Source organism: Poromitra crassiceps (genome assembly GCF_964638095.1).
Source record: "Poromitra crassiceps genome assembly, chromosome: 2".
NCBI lineage: Eukaryota > Metazoa > Chordata > Actinopteri > Beryciformes > Melamphaidae > Poromitra > Poromitra crassiceps.
In genome coordinates, this window is record NC_139624.1 from 1,854,176 (window position 1) to 1,872,289 (window position 18,114).

Here is an 18,114-nt window from a genome sequence, read left to right on the forward strand (position 1 = left end):
ATTAAGGACCAGGACCCCTGGTGGTCAGTAAGATGGGCTGGTTGAGCCAATGTTAAAATGATCTTTATTTATTATTTATTTTTGCTTTAAAACTATTTTTTAATTTTCTGCTTAAAGTTCATGAAAAAAGTGGCATTCTTGTTTTTTCACACAATAATTTCATAATACCATTTGTAATGCCACCGTTGTAGTGCTGTTGTTCAAAATTAAAGTACATTTTCTCAGATTTATTGGTGTCTTTCTAGTCACACAATTTAATAGTCGGTGTTTCCCATACACTGATCTATTTGTGGTGGTACACCCTACATAGATTTTGACCCCCACAAATACTGCCACATATTAATTTCAACTAGTTGACTGCAAACTCCTGCTTTAGTGCTTACAGTATATTATTATCTTGTCGGAATATTATTCCAGCCAATAAGTTAGGAAGTTCCCTTTTGATTTAATTTTACTTTTGTTTTGCCTACAAAGCAAAATGTTACTTTACTTGAAACTCCCTGAAGTGATTTTGGTATTATTTATGCAAGCATAATTCTACCATATAGTAACCTGTATGCAGAATATATATAGTATAGGCTATATAGGGAAACAATTATTTTTTCATTGCTGTAAAACCACAGAACGGTAAAGAAGATATTGATGTGTGTAGTTCTTCATAGATCTAGTCTCTTCATTTTGATCTCAAAGTGCGCCAGTTTGATCCATTTTTACTTGAAACTGTACAAAATTTTCTTCCGGGGGGGCATGCCCCCGGACCCCCCTAGGGGTTCAGTGGTCCATGACCTTTGGGTGGGCTGAGCCCACCCAAAGCTCTGATGCTAAAACCGCCCCTGCGCTCCACTCCGTCTGTCTTCTCTTTCCTCGACCGCTCCTACTGGAAAAGGCAAGCCGCTTGCTCTCAATGAGCAGCTTTGTATTTGGGGACACAAGGGAATCGATTCGATCCGCATTTTAAGCATATAAGAATATAATGAATGAAAAAATGAGCGTCTGCACATAAGAAAAAACACATTTGATTGATATTTTATTTAAAAAAAAATATGAAAAATGAAAAAAAAATATATATATATAATATTTTTTTTATATAAAATCCCCAATCTAATAGAGGAGGACCATCCTCCTATGCCTCACTGGAAAAACCTCCTCTGATTCCCCCCAAACTTTAGCTTGAACATGCAGAGGAGTACTGGTACCACGAAAAGATTTATGGACAGCATAGAGCATGGACTTGTCTGTCTCTCTCCATCCATGCGCTCTGTGTAGAATTAATTATCATTTATGTCCTTCTCACTCCCCGGCGGCGCTGTTGCGAAGAACTAGGATGGCAACTATCTATGCGGTGCGGCGACTATTTGCGAGGCGACTGCTTCTGCTGGCTGGGTTCTCCGGTTCTGCAGCTAGGGGCTACTTGTTTGAGGCAGGTTTGAGGCGTCAACAAGCCGATTGAATTCTGGGATTGGGCTGGCTTCATTGGCGGTTGGGCTGGTTTTGTCGCACAGACCTGGCAACCCTGCTGTGTGTCCAGAGGAGAGGAGAGGAGAGGAGAGGAGCGGCCGCCATGTTAACCAAGAACCCCGGAGCCTCGGTCCTCCAGACGGGTGAGCTGAGCCTCTGATGCCGGGGAGGGTGCTCCTCAGCCCGGTCACACACAGCACCACACACCGCTCACCTCCAGACGGGTGAGCAGAACCTCTGAGGCCGGGGAGGGCGCTCCTAAGCCCCGCCAGACACAGCACCACACACCGCTCCGCCTCCAGACGGGTGAACAGAGCATCTGTGGCCGGGAAGGGAGCTCCTCAGCCCGGCCACACACAGCGCCACACACCGCTCACCCTAAAGGCCTTTATTAGCCTACATGTTATTACTATTATTACTGTAATTTAATAGACTGTGCATGTAACGTCTCTGCCTCTTTACGTCACATTACAGTCTAATAAATGTCTAAACGACAATGAAATGACACATATTGTCACTGAACGTCACAGTAATGACACATTGTATCATCTTGACATGGTGACAATGACACATTGTGTCTGGACCCTTTGCATTTCAGACAGGGATAGAAACAGCAATATAATCAGATAGAAAGTAGGCTAACAACAGATGCCTTTTTCATCTAATTACATTTGATTAGATTTAAACAGAAATGAAAGAGGCTGGTCAGGCGGGCGGGTCTGCCTACACAGAAACAAACGCACCTCTCCGTGTCTCTGTGCGTGTTAATAAATTAGCTGTCGTTTGACATTATAAGTCATATTTCAGTTGGAGACATAAGCAGCCTGCTCTCCCATGGGTTATTTTTACCCCAGCAGATGAGAGGTGAGGGGACAGTGGGCAAAACACTCCACACAGACTGTGCTCTGTTTTTTACATTGACTACAGTATGTTTTCACTCCACTTCTGAGCGTGTTTAGACTGTTGGGAGGCTGTTTGGGTGTGTGTTCTGTGTATCTGAGGCTTTTAGAGGCGTTTTCTGTGCATTGTTGAGTGTTGTTTTTCTGTATTTTCTGTATATTTCTGGGTGTTTTTGGGCTGCTGTTTCCCTTAATGTTAGAGGGCAATTAACTTAATTGATTTATTAACATTATGACATTCAGCAGCACTTAAAATACTCTCTAATCTCCAATCTAATCTGTCTAATCCATAAGAAGCCTGGTGCCTGCATGGAGTGTGTTTGGTGGCTGATGTGAAACTGGAGCTAGCAGAGCTAGCTAGCAAACAGAGAGAAGCTAATGTCACTTTTGAGCTTCATGCTATTATGCTATTATTACATTATAATCCACATAGCATCATATGAATGTCAAGTCAAGTTTATTTGTATAGCACATTTCATACACAAAGGCAATTCAAAGTGCTTCACATAAATGGATGACAGGAAAATAAAAGAATAAAAGAAGAGAATTAAATGGACATTTAAAAGCATCGCAACAAAACTTTAAAAGGGAGTATACAAAGTGCATTAAGCAACAGGCGCAGCAGTTGCAAAAAGAGCTAAAACGTATAGAGGACTCATTGGGTTTGCATAATAGAATAAATCAATTTATCTATATTGAGTCCCCCGACATCATAAACATGACTACACACACTCACTCAGGTCTGGGTACGGTGTCCTCTTTTCCTCTATACTGCATTTTGGACGCCAAGCATACCTGTGATAGTAAATTATAGGCATTTCAGCAATTTACCCCCGCTTGTACCTTGCGTCATCTGTTGCCCGTCGACAAACAGGCCGTTTTTTTTCTCTAAACCTTGCTTAAAACGAGTACGGCTCTAGTAAGCTCCCCTTACGCGTGCGTCCCTCCTGACGCATCACCTCACCCTCTTGTGAGTATATCCGTAATCTTTTCCTCTATACTGCAGTTTGGACGCCAAGCATGCCCCCGCTTATACCTAGCTAGCGTCATCTGTTGCCCGTCGACAAACGGTCCGTTTTTTTTCTCTAAACCTTGCTTAAAACGAGTACGGCTCAAGTAAGCTCCCCTTACGCGTGCATCCCTCCTGTGATGTGATGGCGTCCCTCCTGTGATGTGATGGCAGTCTGTTAGCCTGTCTGTTGGCCTGTGTTTTTAGCTAATATCTAATAGACTTCTGTTATTATAATGGATGATTCTAAAGTATGGATCTTATATCACAGTCATATCTGTTTAATGATCTGCATGTGAGTGCTTCCGGCCCTTATAGTATTGTAGCAGCTATTAAAGAAAGACCATTAAAAACAGCGGTACTGTATTAATACGATTATAACACAGGTTGTTGTGAAGCCTACACAGCATTACTGTGTATTTAACCTGACGGAAAACAGTTATTCCAGACCATAGGGACATATGAAATCCATTTTATTTTTTTCCAAATTCCATTTGATCGTTTTCCAACTTCTGTTTTTTCCATTTTAATTTTAATTTAGGGGTTAGGATCGATATATTCTACGACTTGGCTCTCTCAGACATGTTTCTCAAAGTGAAAACCAAGTTGTGAAGTGACGTAAGGGTCCCACGCAAGACTGATCCCCCTCTCAAAACACCAAAATCGAACACAGAATTATTTCTCTAGGCCTATTTTACAATTATGAAGTAATTTAGGTTACTACAATAATTAGGTCTACTTTTGATTTTTATAATAAGCCTACTTTTATCAGTTTCAGCAAAATTATGGAAAATTCTGTAATATTCCATGTTTTACAGTTGATTACATTTTTATTACCAAATTCCATGATTCCGTCCATTTTTTCCATTTTGCAGAAATCATATGCCCCCCCCACCTTTAGGTAATGGCAGCATTTATATCATTTAGACTAATGTCACTGTTAAAGACTAGTGTATTAGTTGCACTGGGAACTAGGAATCTCCCAGTTCAAAGGCACACCCCTGTGATCACGTCACCTGAAATGGGTCTTCCTACTTGGAACTATATTTATATATATATTGGGGCTGTCAGCGTTAACACGTTAATCGAGATGCGATTAAGGGCAGACCATAACGCGTTATTTCTTTTTAATCGGTTAATCGCATGCCGCTATTTTGTCCCTTTGACACACCCGTACTTGTAGTAAAGCCGGTCGCAACGGTTTCCTGCTGTTGCAGGCATGGAAAAGAACACGCTTCTAAATGGCTCGTTTTACTTTAAAAAACTCCCGGTGGTTGGGGACCACTGCTCTAGCCACTGGGAGGTCGGCTGGGAGGTTGGCTGGGAGGTTATCCAATACTACGGCGCCAATGTACTCCAAAATCTTCCGTAGTTTCCATTACCGAGCCATTATTCACATGGAAGTGCCAACGTTTTTAGCGCAGATACAGCCTTCTTCGGCTGTGTCATTTTGGGTTTTGACTGCTCCACAGCGCCGCCGCCGGAAGTATCGGTTCTGGAGCGTGTACTGCACTGTTTACAATTGTGCATTTATTTTCTGTTCAAGATATATTTTGTAGACATTGTTACCTCCTGTCTCCATTGCACTTCTATTGAATTGAAAATAAATCTAAAATTCAAGATCACAAAGTACATTTATTTGCATTCATTTGATTCCCAATCACGACACACTGGTAAGAATGATTAATATTAAATCAAAAATGCTTTGAAATGCAAAATAATGGCATTTTAAACATGCGATACAAAGATGTGATTAATCACAATTAACTATAGTTAATCGCAAGATTAATCACGATTAAGAAAATTAATCTTTTGACAGCCCTAATATATATACATGTATATTGGAGGCAACTTTTGCAACCACTGTCTAAAAACTGGAAGCATTTAAAAAAGTTTGGGGGGGGCACTTAAAAAAAAGTAATTTGTGCATAACATTGCTGAAGCGTAGTGTGAACAACACCGCTGTTTGTGTGTGTTCTTCTTCATCTTCTGGCAACCAGCTTGCTGGTGCTGAGCAGAGGTGTAGTGCTATCTGGAGAAGTGGGAGAGCGCACCTACATGAGCGTAGCTAGCATCAGAAGCTAACTAACCTGTTAGCCCCAGGCTTAAGGGGGGCATGTGATGCCGTGTGAATCATTCAGCCCACCTTAAATATAGGTAAGCCAGTTTTGCCCAGTTTCACTTGTTTTATTGGCTCCCCCCTTGCATGACATGACTGATCACACACACACACACACACACACACACACACACACACACACACACTACCGCAGCAGCTACAGCCCATACAGTCTGTGGTGGAGAAGTCCCACCGACCTGTCCAGCTGCATGCCTTGTGTGTGTGTGTGTGTGTGTGTGTGTGTGTGTGTGTGTGTGTGTGTGCTGAGGCATGTTCAGCTCAGTGTCATGTTGCAGCATAACACCTGACGCGCTGGCTGCTGTGATGTGTGTGTGTGTTATGTGTGTGTGTGATCTGATGCTGCCTGGGTGTCTCTCCATGTGCCTGCCTGCTGAGATATTCATGTTATTAAGCCTGATGAACCAGAGGCCTGTATCATGAACGGAGATAAACAGATCCAGGATCTGTCCCCTTCATCTGGTTTGATTTAACCAGATCATTGCCATCAAGCTAAACGGTACCAGCTTGGTCTGTCAATTTAGGATTTACTTATCCAGCTCTGAGTTTGTGTACATGAAAATGCTCGTGCACAGCAGCTTGTGCCCATGAAAGAGGCGTGGTTTGTAACAACTAGCGAATCACAATGTAATATGGACAGCTCCGGATTTTACAGCGTCAGACACGCCTATTTCCGCATTCATTGAATGCGCATATCAAAGTGTATTAATTAACGGAGCTTTACTGTGTGTCAGAATCAAAATCCGCGTTGGATATGAGTCTGGTACTGAAGGATTGTCTTCAGTTAGAACTGCAGGCCGGGCGATTAATTTGATGGTTCCTGCCTCCCCGAGCCTACAGCAGCTTATATTCAATAAAACCTGCATGTCTTTTTTGCGAGTGGAAGTAATCTGTAATCTCAGTCTAAATTTCCAAAATCCGTAGGTCTATTTAGCTAATAGATTTAGAAACGTAGGCTCAATTAATAATTAGGCCTATCTCTATCACTCATGACGTGTTTGGTCACACTGATGCAATAATTCTATAATAGCAATAAAAAATATATAATAAAAAAAAGCTGCTGAACTGAATCGACAGGTGCGGGCCATGTGTGAGCGTAGTCATTTCATTGATACAAAAAACAGCCTATAAATAGTAGGGATGGGCGCGAGTACTCAGGTACTCGAGCACTCGTTCATAACGTCAGTACTCGAGTAACGTTTGTGCTGTTCGGGTACTCGCCCCACTCCCCACCCCTTTAAAAATGATCTAGAAGATCTACACATGCATCGTCATGTGGATCTAGCAGCAACCAGCAGCAACTGCATGCCGGCCGTCAAGTCAGCCAGAATGTACAAGTACGTCATCCGCTTTGTTGCTTTCAAAATAAAATGCTTATTGTAACCTTATTTATTTTGAGCAATGCGTTACAGCCACAGTTTCACGCCATATAACATCACAACCTTGTATTTTGATGCAAGGATGCTGCTTCATTCGTTGAAATACCTTTTCTCCTCCAACGTGCATCAATAAGCTATTTACTTTTGTTTAAGTAACATTATTTTGAAAGTTTTAACCAGAAGTTTTCCAGCTCTTCCCGAAAATGGTCGCTGGAGATATTCTCCCGAATGAGAAGCAAGCAAAACTTTGCACTAGTTTACTGACTACACTGTCGTTTCCCATAACGTAGTCACAAGAAATGTGGAGAAAGAATCACTTTTTGGGAGACAATCGCATCATGGTGATCACTATTCAGCAACAATGGACATGTATTGGAAATGCCTTCGCTTGTTTCACAACTTGTCTGCTCCAAAGCGCTAATGCCATCGGACATACTGTCTGAGGTAGGCTTTAGATGTTAGCTTAGCGTCACCTAATATCACAGTCAGTCCCTCTCCTGACAAAAAATGCTCCAGGTAGCGCTTTTTCCATGCAAAAATGCAAACGTGTAGGGATGCACACAATTTTCTTTTTTTACAATTTTTTTTTCCTTTTTCATAAACATACAGTTATAAAACATTCAGTTATCACAGTTTTGATTCATTTGCATGTTCATTAATTTCACCCTTAATCCCCCTCCCATCCCAACCCCTATACAGAAACATACATACATCAAGTTAAAGTAAATTAAAGAATAATACACACACAAAATTATATTAGTTACATTTGTCTCAACTTCACGTTTTCCCTTTTTTTCTTTTTTCTTTTATTTCACCTCATCAGATATTCCTTAACTAAATAAACAAAACAAAACAACACAAAAATATATGTTACATAGTTTACGTATCAAGTAAAGATGTAGTCGGTCCCACACTTTCAATTAGCTAACACAGGTCCCACCGAGTCACTTTCCAAAAATTCCAAGAAACGTCCCCAAATTGCTTGAAAGACTTTAGGTTTTCCCTTGATAGCAAAAGTCAGTTTTTCCATAGCAAGACAATTAGATAGTTCCCTGAACCATTGATTGATCTCTGGTTTATCTGGATTTTTCCAAAATATTGCCACTGTGTGTTTAGCTTGGAGAAGACAACATATGATCATTTTCTTCATGTTCTTATCAATATTTAGCTCCTTCGGGATCAGACCTAGAATGCACAGTCGTGGACATATAGGTAGCTTCTCAGATACTATTTGTGACAATATATCAAGTACTTCATTCCAAAATTCCATGATTCTTGGGCATTCCCATATACAGTGAAATAGTGTACCTTTCTCCACATTACACTTTACACATTGGTCTGGAATATTGGCATCAAAATGATTAAGTAGAGCCGGAGTAATATATGTTCGCATAATCCACTTGTACTGTAATAATCTGAAACTTGTATTGACCGTCTGACCCTGCGCATTATAACAAACGTCTTTCCATTCATCATCTTCTATCTCTATATTCAGATCATTACTCCAAGCCAATCTTTTACTTTCCGAGGACTCCTGAGACATCTCAACAAATGTGCTATATATCAGAGATACCTGCCCACGACCTTTAGAGTAATCCATCATCATCTTTTCCAAATCAGAAAGAGGTGGCAGTTCGACTGAGTTGTTCTGTGTCTTTGATATAAAGCTTCTAATCTGCAAATATTTAAAGAAATGTCTTGGCGGTAAATCAAATTTTTTACAAAGATCAGCGAAGGTCAAAAGTGTCTTTTCATCATCATACAAATCCTTAATTTTACGTATACCTTTGTTTGCCCATGATTTGAACCCCAAATCATGTGTCCCCGGTGTAAAGCTTCTGTTTCCCCATATGGGTGAGAATTGTGAGAGTTTTGCATCCGAGTCAAAATATTTCTTTGCTTTAAACCATACCTCCACTGTGTTTCTTACAAAGGGATTTTGTGTTTTTTTCTTTAGATTCTTAAGAGTGTCAGAATACAGGTAGAGATTCAGAGGCAGAGGTGATGTTGTGCTCCCTTCTATTTGCACCCAGGGTATAGAAGTTTGATTTGAAAACCAGAACATTGCTGCTCTTATTTGGGCTGCCAAGAAATACCAGTATAAATTGGGTAGTTTAAACCCACCTCTTTCATATGGCAAGTAAAGTAAAGTCAGGCGTACTCTAGGTCTTCTGTTGTTCCAGAGAAAGTTGGTGATAATTTTTTTCATTTTAGCAAAAAACAGGGGAGGGGGATTTAGGGGTAGGGATTGAAATAAATACAGGAATTTAGGAAGAACGTTCATTTTAATAATGTTAATACGGCCAATTAGTGACAAGGGGAGTGATGTCCATCTGTTGATGGATTCCGTTACTGAAGCTATTATTGGATCATAATTTGATGGGATTAAGTCTTCTATTCTGGGAGTGATCTTTATTCCTAAATATGTAAATCCTTGTACTGAGTTATGGAAACCTGTATTAATCGGTGGTGTGAGTCTTTCAGATTCCTTTAAAAAGAGAATATTGGATTTAGAGTTATTCACCTTGTATCCCGAAAATTCACCAAAGCTTTTAATCAGTTCTAGGAGAGACGGCAGGGACTGAGCCAGATTTTTCAAAAACAGCACTATGTCATCAGCATAAAGAGCCAGGCGATGTTCTATACCACCTATTGTGATCCCCCTGATTACAGGGTGGGTTCTAATCGCAATGGCAAGAGTTTCAATTGCAAGCGTGAACAACAATGGCGAGAGAGGGCACCCCTGCCGAGTCGACCTAGATAACCTGAAGGGGGCAGATATCATTCCATTAGTCATAACCTCTGCTGTTGGGTTCTCATATAGGATCCGAATCCATCGACAAAACTTTTTCCCAAATCCAAAGCGAGATAGTATTTCAAAGAGATACGGCCATTCCACCCTGTCAAAAGCTTTCTCAGCATCCAGGGATAGAATGGCCGCATCTGAAACATCTTTCCCTTCGTGTAGAATGTTGATGACCCTTCTAATATTATGAAAGGCTTGTCTGCCTCTAACAAAGCCATGTTGGTCTATATTAATCAAAGGTGGGAGGTGTCCCTCCATCCTCAAAGCTAATGTCTTTGCTAATAATTTTGTGTCCGCATTAAGCAAAGATATCGGCCTGTTGGGGGGAGACCTTTTTCAAAAGCCTCATTCATCATCTCCAAGAATGGGGGTAGGAGTTTTGCCTTAAAGATTTTATAGATGTGAATTGGGATCCCATCTGGGGCCGCTGCTTTCCCCCCCTTCATCGCACACATGGCTTCAGACAGCTCTGAGAGTTGTATTGGCTGATCAAGTTCATCTCTGTCTTAGCGAGGGAAATTGAAGCTTATCCAAGAATCGTTTTTGCAGATTGGGGTCAGAGGAGGGTTCTGAGCTATATAAATTTTCATAATAGTTTTGGAATGTATCATTTATTTCTTTAGGATCAGATGTCAGGGTGCCTGCTGTATTTACAATTTCACTTATTGCCCTTTCATTTTGTAAAGCTTTGATACGCCATGCCAATAACTTTCCGGCTTTTTCGCCCTGATCATAAAATGTTTGTTTAAGTCTAGTCAGATTAGCCAGGGCTTTATTAGAAGATAATTCATTATAGTAGGCTCTTTTTATAGCCACTCTGTGCTGTAGGTCTGGGGTATCATTCAAGAATAGTTCCCTCTCAAGTTGTCCAATTTCTTCTTCCAATTATAACATCTGGCGTTTAAATTTATTTGATTTGAAACTAGTATAACTAATAATTTGTCCACGTATATAAGCCTTGAAGGCCTCCCACCTGATAGATGGAGAGGTCTGTGTAGTATTCAAACTAAAATACATATCAATATGTCCCTCCAAATAGCTTACAAAGGGGATGCACACAATTAATCGAAACTCGATTAATTGCTTGTTAAGGATTTACTCGAGCAAAGAAAAATTACTCGATCAAAACAAAACATAAAAAGCAACGCTTTAAAGGCCCAATCCGTCAATACTCACTATTACTGACGCCGGGGGCCGTTAGTGTAACTGCAGGCAGCGTGTGAACGAGCTGACGCGCGGGCACCATACTCGCACGCGCACAAGCAGTTGCCTGGCAACAGCAGACTGTGATGGTTGCTTTGTAACGTTAACTCATAAAAGTCACTTGAAAACGGCAACCTGGAAAATGTATCGGTCAGATCAGCCTCGAGATGCCCAGGAAGGATTCTGGATGAATTAGGGGATGTTATTGTGGCATGTTTGGCCGTGTTTTGGCTTGCGTTGACTGCGGGGAAGTCGATACTCATGTTAGCACAAGCCAGGAAATAGCCTGCTCCCTCTGTATGTACGGTACCGTGTAATGCCTGGAGTTGACCAAACTGAACAATCAAACAATGTTTCATAAGCATAACAGTAACGTTAGGCATATTTACGACTGTTAAATTCATTATCCACACAAGACGGTAATGTTATTAGTGGGGCTGGTGGTAATTTCTATAAATGTAAATTAATATTAGTTAGCCGTGATTAGCATCAAGCTAACGTTAACTAGAGCCTGCTGGCTGCGGGACAAGCCAGGAAATAGCCTGCTCCCCCTGTATGTACGGTACCGTGTAATGCCTGGAGTTGACCAAACTGAACTCAAACAATGTACCGTAAGCATAACAGACAGTAGGCTAACGTTAGGCATATTTCCGACTGTTAGATTCATTATCAACACAAGACAGTAACGTTATTAGTGGGGCTGGTGGTCATTTCTATAAATATAGCTAAATCTATTAGTTAGCCGCGTATAGCATCAAGCTAACGTTATGGTTCTAATAGCAGCTGCAGGTTCACCACCGCAGCTAAATGCAGTCAAACAATAATGTTCCATGACCATAAGCATAACGGTAGTAACGTTAGGGTTGCATTACTTCACACAAGACGGTAATGTTAGCAGAGTTTCTGACCAGGTGGTCAGATACTTGTACTACGGAGTGACAGTAAAAATCTTGAATCTTGAAATCCATTAGCAAGCAGCTAACGTTATCTGGTCAAAACCACATTACAGTAGCTACAAGCAGCAAGTTCCCTTCATGAACCGAAAACACAGTCCTGACTCTAGTTCCCAACCGATGTCGGTCACATTGTTGCTGTCTGGCCAGACGGGCTTCATTAGATAAATATTTATTTATTTATTTAGTGTGGACTTTTTCTGGAGTCTGTGCTGTTGTTTCCTGTAGCTAGCAGCTAGCGACGAACGTAACATTAAAAGCTACTTTAGCCATTTCCTGTTAGCAGTCTAGGACAAGAGGCGAAGCTCATGAACGCGCGCAGACGTCACATCCTCTAGCTGTGGCGGGAGATGCTATCCACTTCGAAACTGCGGTTTTTCCATGTATCTTCTGAACGGCTGGTCGGAGAGAAACGCCCCTGGTCGCCATTTTTAAGTTACGTCAAGGCGCATTCACTCACTGCCAATAATAAACACTTTGTGCACATTTATTTCTCGTCAGAACCAACGGAATGGGCCTTTAAATGGTGTTTTCAAATCATTTTTCAATGATCCTCCAGAGGGCGCAATGATATCACTGTAACAGACTGTGTTCAGCGTGTATGCGAGGCTCTGTGTTTGTCCCCTCGAGACTTGCCGTAGTGAGGAAGCGAGGGATTTTGTTGTTGACCAGAGCTGGTGTGTGTGCCAACCTATGGTGCTAACGCTAGGAGCTAACTGAGAATGAATGTGGAAACGTGTTATAACGTTACAGCCTGACTCTCGTTTATTGTTTTAACAAAGTGTAAGTAATAGGCAGACCCGAACACTCGGCTACATCACTATAGCCCTTTTCAGACAAGTCATAAGATGCTGTTCAAGTAGAACAGTGTTCATTCGGATAAATTGGCTCGCCTGGAGTAACCTCGTGTCACAATCTGCGTGGGTAAGTGAGCGTGACGGGGATTCTGGGCAAATGTTGACATGTTTAAAAAGTTATGCCTCCACGTTTTTATGTTTCATAGCGTAGGCTATGCTATGCAATGCTGTGAGAAATATACAATACGTTGCTGCTGCATAAATAAACGTTTTATTGAGGAAAAAACGCATTTGGTATGGTTTGGAAAATTTTGTATTTTTAATTACAATTAATCTATTGATTGATTGTTAACGTTAGCAATGATCGAGTTTGGAATTTGCGGAAAATGTGCATCCCTAGTTATGTGTGAACAGCCCCATACACAGCAGATTACCCCTGCTCAGTCATTACCATAGTAATCACACAGACCCCCCGCCCCCCGCGCGAGTACTCGAGCACTCGTTCATAATAGAAGGAGAGTACTCGAGTATTTAAATTGCTTAAAATGCCCATCCCTAACTGGGGAATCGCACTGGTTGCATTTGCGTTGCGTTGCGGCTGTGCTCCGGTTTTGCTACGTGCTCTGTGCTCCGCCAACACTAAGCGGCTGCGTGCAGAGCACATCACGGCTCTGCTCCGCTAGGGCTGGGCGATATCTCGAATATACTCAATGTATCGCGGCTTGTGCCACGTGAGATGTAGAAATGACTATATCGCGAACATTCGAGTATAATTGTCACCCATTGTTTATAACTTAAGCCGCCGGCATGACTCGCTTCGCGTTTCCTCTTGCCAGCTCTCCCTCTCAAGGGAGAGCTCTGTCACACTCAAGGGAGGGGGAATCACATGGATACGTCAAACGCGTCAAACCGCGTCACACACCCGTCCCCAGCAACCAAGGCGAAACATGGCCGCCTCCAGTGTGGCTGTTGACTGTTTCAAATTATAACAAAACAACCACTATTGCAATTTGCAATACATGTCCCGCAAGGTTTCTGAGATTAGGGGAAAGTCTGAGCTGGCGTTACGCTAAACCAAACATGGGGAGGAGGGAGCGGATTTGTTTGGCGTTAATGTTAGCTGTTGTGATGGGGGCTAACAGGGCTAACGTTAGCTAGCTGGTTGTGGCTACATAGTTGCAGGCAGCGCTCCACAAGCTTATTGTGACCAAAATCCCCGCATTTAAAGCACTTCATACTCCCAGAGCTGGCGTAAACCATAGAGAACCTCATGCATTACTCAAAATGAAACATCCAGGGTTTGTGTCTCCAAAAGCAACGCTAACGTTACATGCAAGGTAATGTGAAGCTAACGTAGTCTATAATCTAAACGTAATCTATAAGGAAAACGAATGCGCACATTTACATAAAAGTCAACATCATCACATAGTGTCTTTTCTTTAAACTAGAGGCATCATTTTTCAGTCAAAAGTGAGACGACACAGATATGATGGCGTATAGTGAGGCTTTCCATGCCTCACTATAGAACTGGCCCCAATGCAAAATTCAGACAGCTTATATGTTGCCGTCATGCCAATAAGAGTCTAAATTGCCTTTTATGTTTTATCTGCAGACTAAGCAGCTAGGCTTTCGGTTCTATAAAAGCCATTATTTTTTGTATTGACTATTGAGTGATACACTTTACTAAAACAATCATATTATTTCACAATAGTGATGTCAGATTTGCTTAGGTCAGAGCTATGGAATATTAAATCATCCATCTTTGCTCACTACATCTGCCCTTTCTTTCTTCTTCTTTTTTACCCCAGGTGTGCATAAAATACAGGTTAAGAACTTATGGAAAAGTCATGGAAATCCATTGGTCAAAATGTGTATGAACCCTGAAGGGTTAAATTGAGCATTTATGAGAGATTTCAAAAATATCGAGATATATATCGTGTATCGCGATATAGCCATACAGCCCTATGCTCCGCCAGACAGCTAGAGTGACGAGACCGACAAGTTCTCGCGGTGAAATCGCGCGAGACAATTTGTATGTGGGATAAATACAACGACAAACAGGCAGAAGATCATTGTTCCCAACTGGAGAAGCAGAGAGGAGGGGTGGACTTGCTTGGTGTTGTCCTTGTAAAAAGGATGTGTCGTGTCATATATTATTTTGTGGTTTTCCACTTCAATTATGAACTTTTCCTCATACATGTTTGTCCTCTGGCTTGATATTGAATGCTGTAAACACCTCTGCCCTGTTGATTCCATGCCTGGCTCCGCCCAACTTGCTGCAGCTTTGCTCCGACATCCGTGAAAAATAGAAGCCTTGCGTATCTTTTTCGGAGAGCTCCGGATCATCGGAGCTGGGACGGAGTAGACACGCAATGCAGCGGAGTAGGTGGGAGTTGACACAATGATTAGAGTGGAAACGTATCGGCTCCGAAGCCGTACGGCAGCGCAGACGGACCAAACACGGACTCAGTGGAATGTGGCCGTAATAAATAGCAGCTCCGTTGCGCACACGGCACCTTGGTGCACTTTGGAGAAGTAACATTTTTACACCAGTGAATAGTGATATTTCTCTACGGACCATTCAGCTGCAATCGGCGGGGTCAAACGCACTTGGGAGCAAATGGAAATTAATAAATATAAAAACATAGGGCTTATTCCAAAGTGGTAAGTAGGCTTAATTTAATGATGTACAAGTGCAACGCTTCAGTCCTCGATTAATTCAACAGGAGCCATTAATGTTTATTTTGTGATTATCATTTGAATGCAAAGTATTCTTCATAATATATATATATACAGAGAGTTCCCCAAACTTTTGAGTAGCCAGTCAGATTGAAAAAGTAGCAGGCTCATGTTCGCGGCGTTTGTTCCAGTGGTCCTTTTCCCAATTCATAAACAAACCTCAAATATGTATCCATGAGTGTGACAATTGAAATAATACAAATAAACATTCTTATAAAGGCCCAATGCTCAATTTAATTATAAAGAAAATACTAATAACTATGTTTCCCACAGGATTTGGAGAGATTGTGGTGGGTAGACCTTGCTTGGACCCTCTTGGGGGGTTCGGGGGGCCATGCCCCCTGTAAGAAAAATGTGTACATTTTAAACTAAAATGCATGAATCTGGTTCACTTTGAGAACCAATTTAAGAGGCTAGATCAGGGGTGGGCAATTATTTTTCATGGGGGGCCACATGAGAAACCCAGATAGTTTCTTGTGGGCCGAACAAATATTGTCATGCCGTAACCCAGGAACTTTGATGATAGAGAGGACCACACCACAACAAAATGTCCTCGCTACCAGAGGGCCAGATTTTGCTGAGGGTTGGGGGCCAAACGGCGCCGGCGTGGAAAAACTTGGGGAATTTGAAGTCAGGTTTAGAGGAATAACTAATTTTAAATTAATAGTTGTGATGTCATTATTCAGTCTTAACCACCAATATTTGATCCTTTTCTCACTCACTCCTATGTCACCACCTGCTCTCCATGCAGGGCTTGAAATTAACTTTTTTGACCACCTGCCAATATGGCTGCTAGAAGTTACCAGCCAATTAGAATTTCCACTAGCCAAAATGTTTTTCTAGAAATAAACCAGAATATGAGTGGGTTAATTTAAGCACAAGTATCAGTAAGTGGCCCGGGATTCTCAAAGCCTGTGTTGAGGGTCACACAAGAACAAAAATGCACTCTTGAAGCTAAATAAATCCAAAACCAACAAGTTCATTATTTACAGTTTTACTTAATTGTAGAACAGTCATTTCTTACACATGAGATTACTTTTAGCCTTTTAGTCATAAAAATTATTGAAAGATATTCCATATTCCAGACTGAAATGTTATAACAGAAGTGGAGTATTGGCCAGAATGACATGAACATTTGGACACTTATTCAGCGGGTACCTTGTATGTTGCGTTCAGGTGCACTGTAATTTTTTTTTTTTTTTACAGTGTATAAAGTAACCGGTAGGCCAGAGGCCAGTAGACGGAGAAATAGCCGGCTGCCGGGGCTTATATATGTATATATATATATATATATATATATATATATATATTAGGGCTGTCAACCGATTAATTTTATTAATCGCGATTCATCTTGCGATTAACTATAGTTAATCGCGATTAATCACATCTTTGTATCGCATGTTTAAAATGCCATTATTTTGCATTTCAAAGCATTTTTAATTAGATATTAATCATTCTTACCAGTCTGTCGTGATTGGGAATCAAATGAATGCAAATAAATATACTTTGTGATCTTGAATTTTAGATTTATTTTCAATTCAATAGAAGTGGAATGTAGACAGGAGTGGCTCTGGACAGGAGGTAACAATGTCTACAAAATATATCTAGAACCGATACTTCCGGCGGCGGCGCTGTGGAGCAGTCGAAACCCAAAATGACACAGCTGAAGAAGGCTGTGTCTGAGCTAAAAACTTTGGCACTTCCATGTCAATAATGGCTCGGTATTGGAAACTGTGTATTGATTGATAACGTGTATATCGCGTGAAGCCATTGGAGCCGACCTCCCAGTGGTTAGAGGACCCGCACATCCGAGACTCTGAAGGAAGAATGAGTGATGAGTCTCGCGCTAGCTAGCTGGCTGCTAGCTGGCCGCTAGCTACTTTTAGGTGATCGCTCGCCTCAAACTCGATGTACTTCGGTGATATTTTAATTCCTTTTTACACAAGGTGCAAACTACGGCTCTCGACTTGTCCACTGTGCCATTTGGGGAGTTTTTTAAAGTAAAACGAGCCATTTAGAAGCGTATTGCTGTTGTTCTTTTCCATGCCTGCCTGCATAAGCAGGACAAGTACGAAGGGACAAAATAGCGGCATGCGATAAAAAAATAACAACGGGTTATTGTGGGCCCTTAACGCATCGCGATTAACGCGTTAACGACGACAGCCCTAATATATATATATATGAATGGCGACTCGCTGTTTCCAGAGAGCTGATTGGTCTGATCTTAGCCCGCCGAACAAGTTACCTCGCTAAACCACTAGTCTGCCTTCGTGGTACAGGCCCCAGGAGCACCTAGTCTCTCTTCCACAATGCTTCAGAGAAGTCTGTACTTCAGCCCATTGGAAACCTGCCTTATTTTGACCGGACATTCTACCATATTTGTTGACCAACTTTGAGAACAGCCGAAGTACAGACGATAGTTGTCGGGAGGCGGGAGGAGCATTTGCAACGCGTCTGTCTTGAGAGAATAAAGGTAAATGTAGGTTAGTGTGGAGTGTCTGCTGTTCACGGCCTGACCGTTCTCTCCACAGAGGCACAGCATCCTAACTATATGTTCAATATTAATAAGTCTCTGTTCGATTTTGCCCCGCTTGGGTGAACAACGCAACGCAACGCAACGAGCGCTCTCTAAAAGCCACAGCTGAAGGTGGGCGGAGCGACCAGGGCACAAAAGACAGCAGCACACTCTCTGCGCTGTGTGTACAAGGAATGGCTGCTGCCGACGTTAAAACCA

At 41.7% G+C, this 18,114-nt stretch overlaps 1 protein-coding gene across 1 annotated transcript in view; it reads left to right on the forward strand.

Moving 5' to 3' along the window:
* Positions 1–1,561: 1,561 nt before the first annotated feature.
* The window catches only part of dyrk2 (dual-specificity tyrosine-(Y)-phosphorylation regulated kinase 2), a gene marked incomplete at both ends in the record, with an annotated part of 113,793 nt that continues 97,240 nt past the window's right edge, over positions 1,562–18,114 (forward strand). Inside the window, one exon of the mRNA XM_083655802.1 lies at positions 1,562–1,601. Coding sequence (XP_083511928.1) covers positions 1,562–1,601 — 40 coding nt within the window. The remainder of the gene's footprint in view (positions 1,602–18,114) is intronic.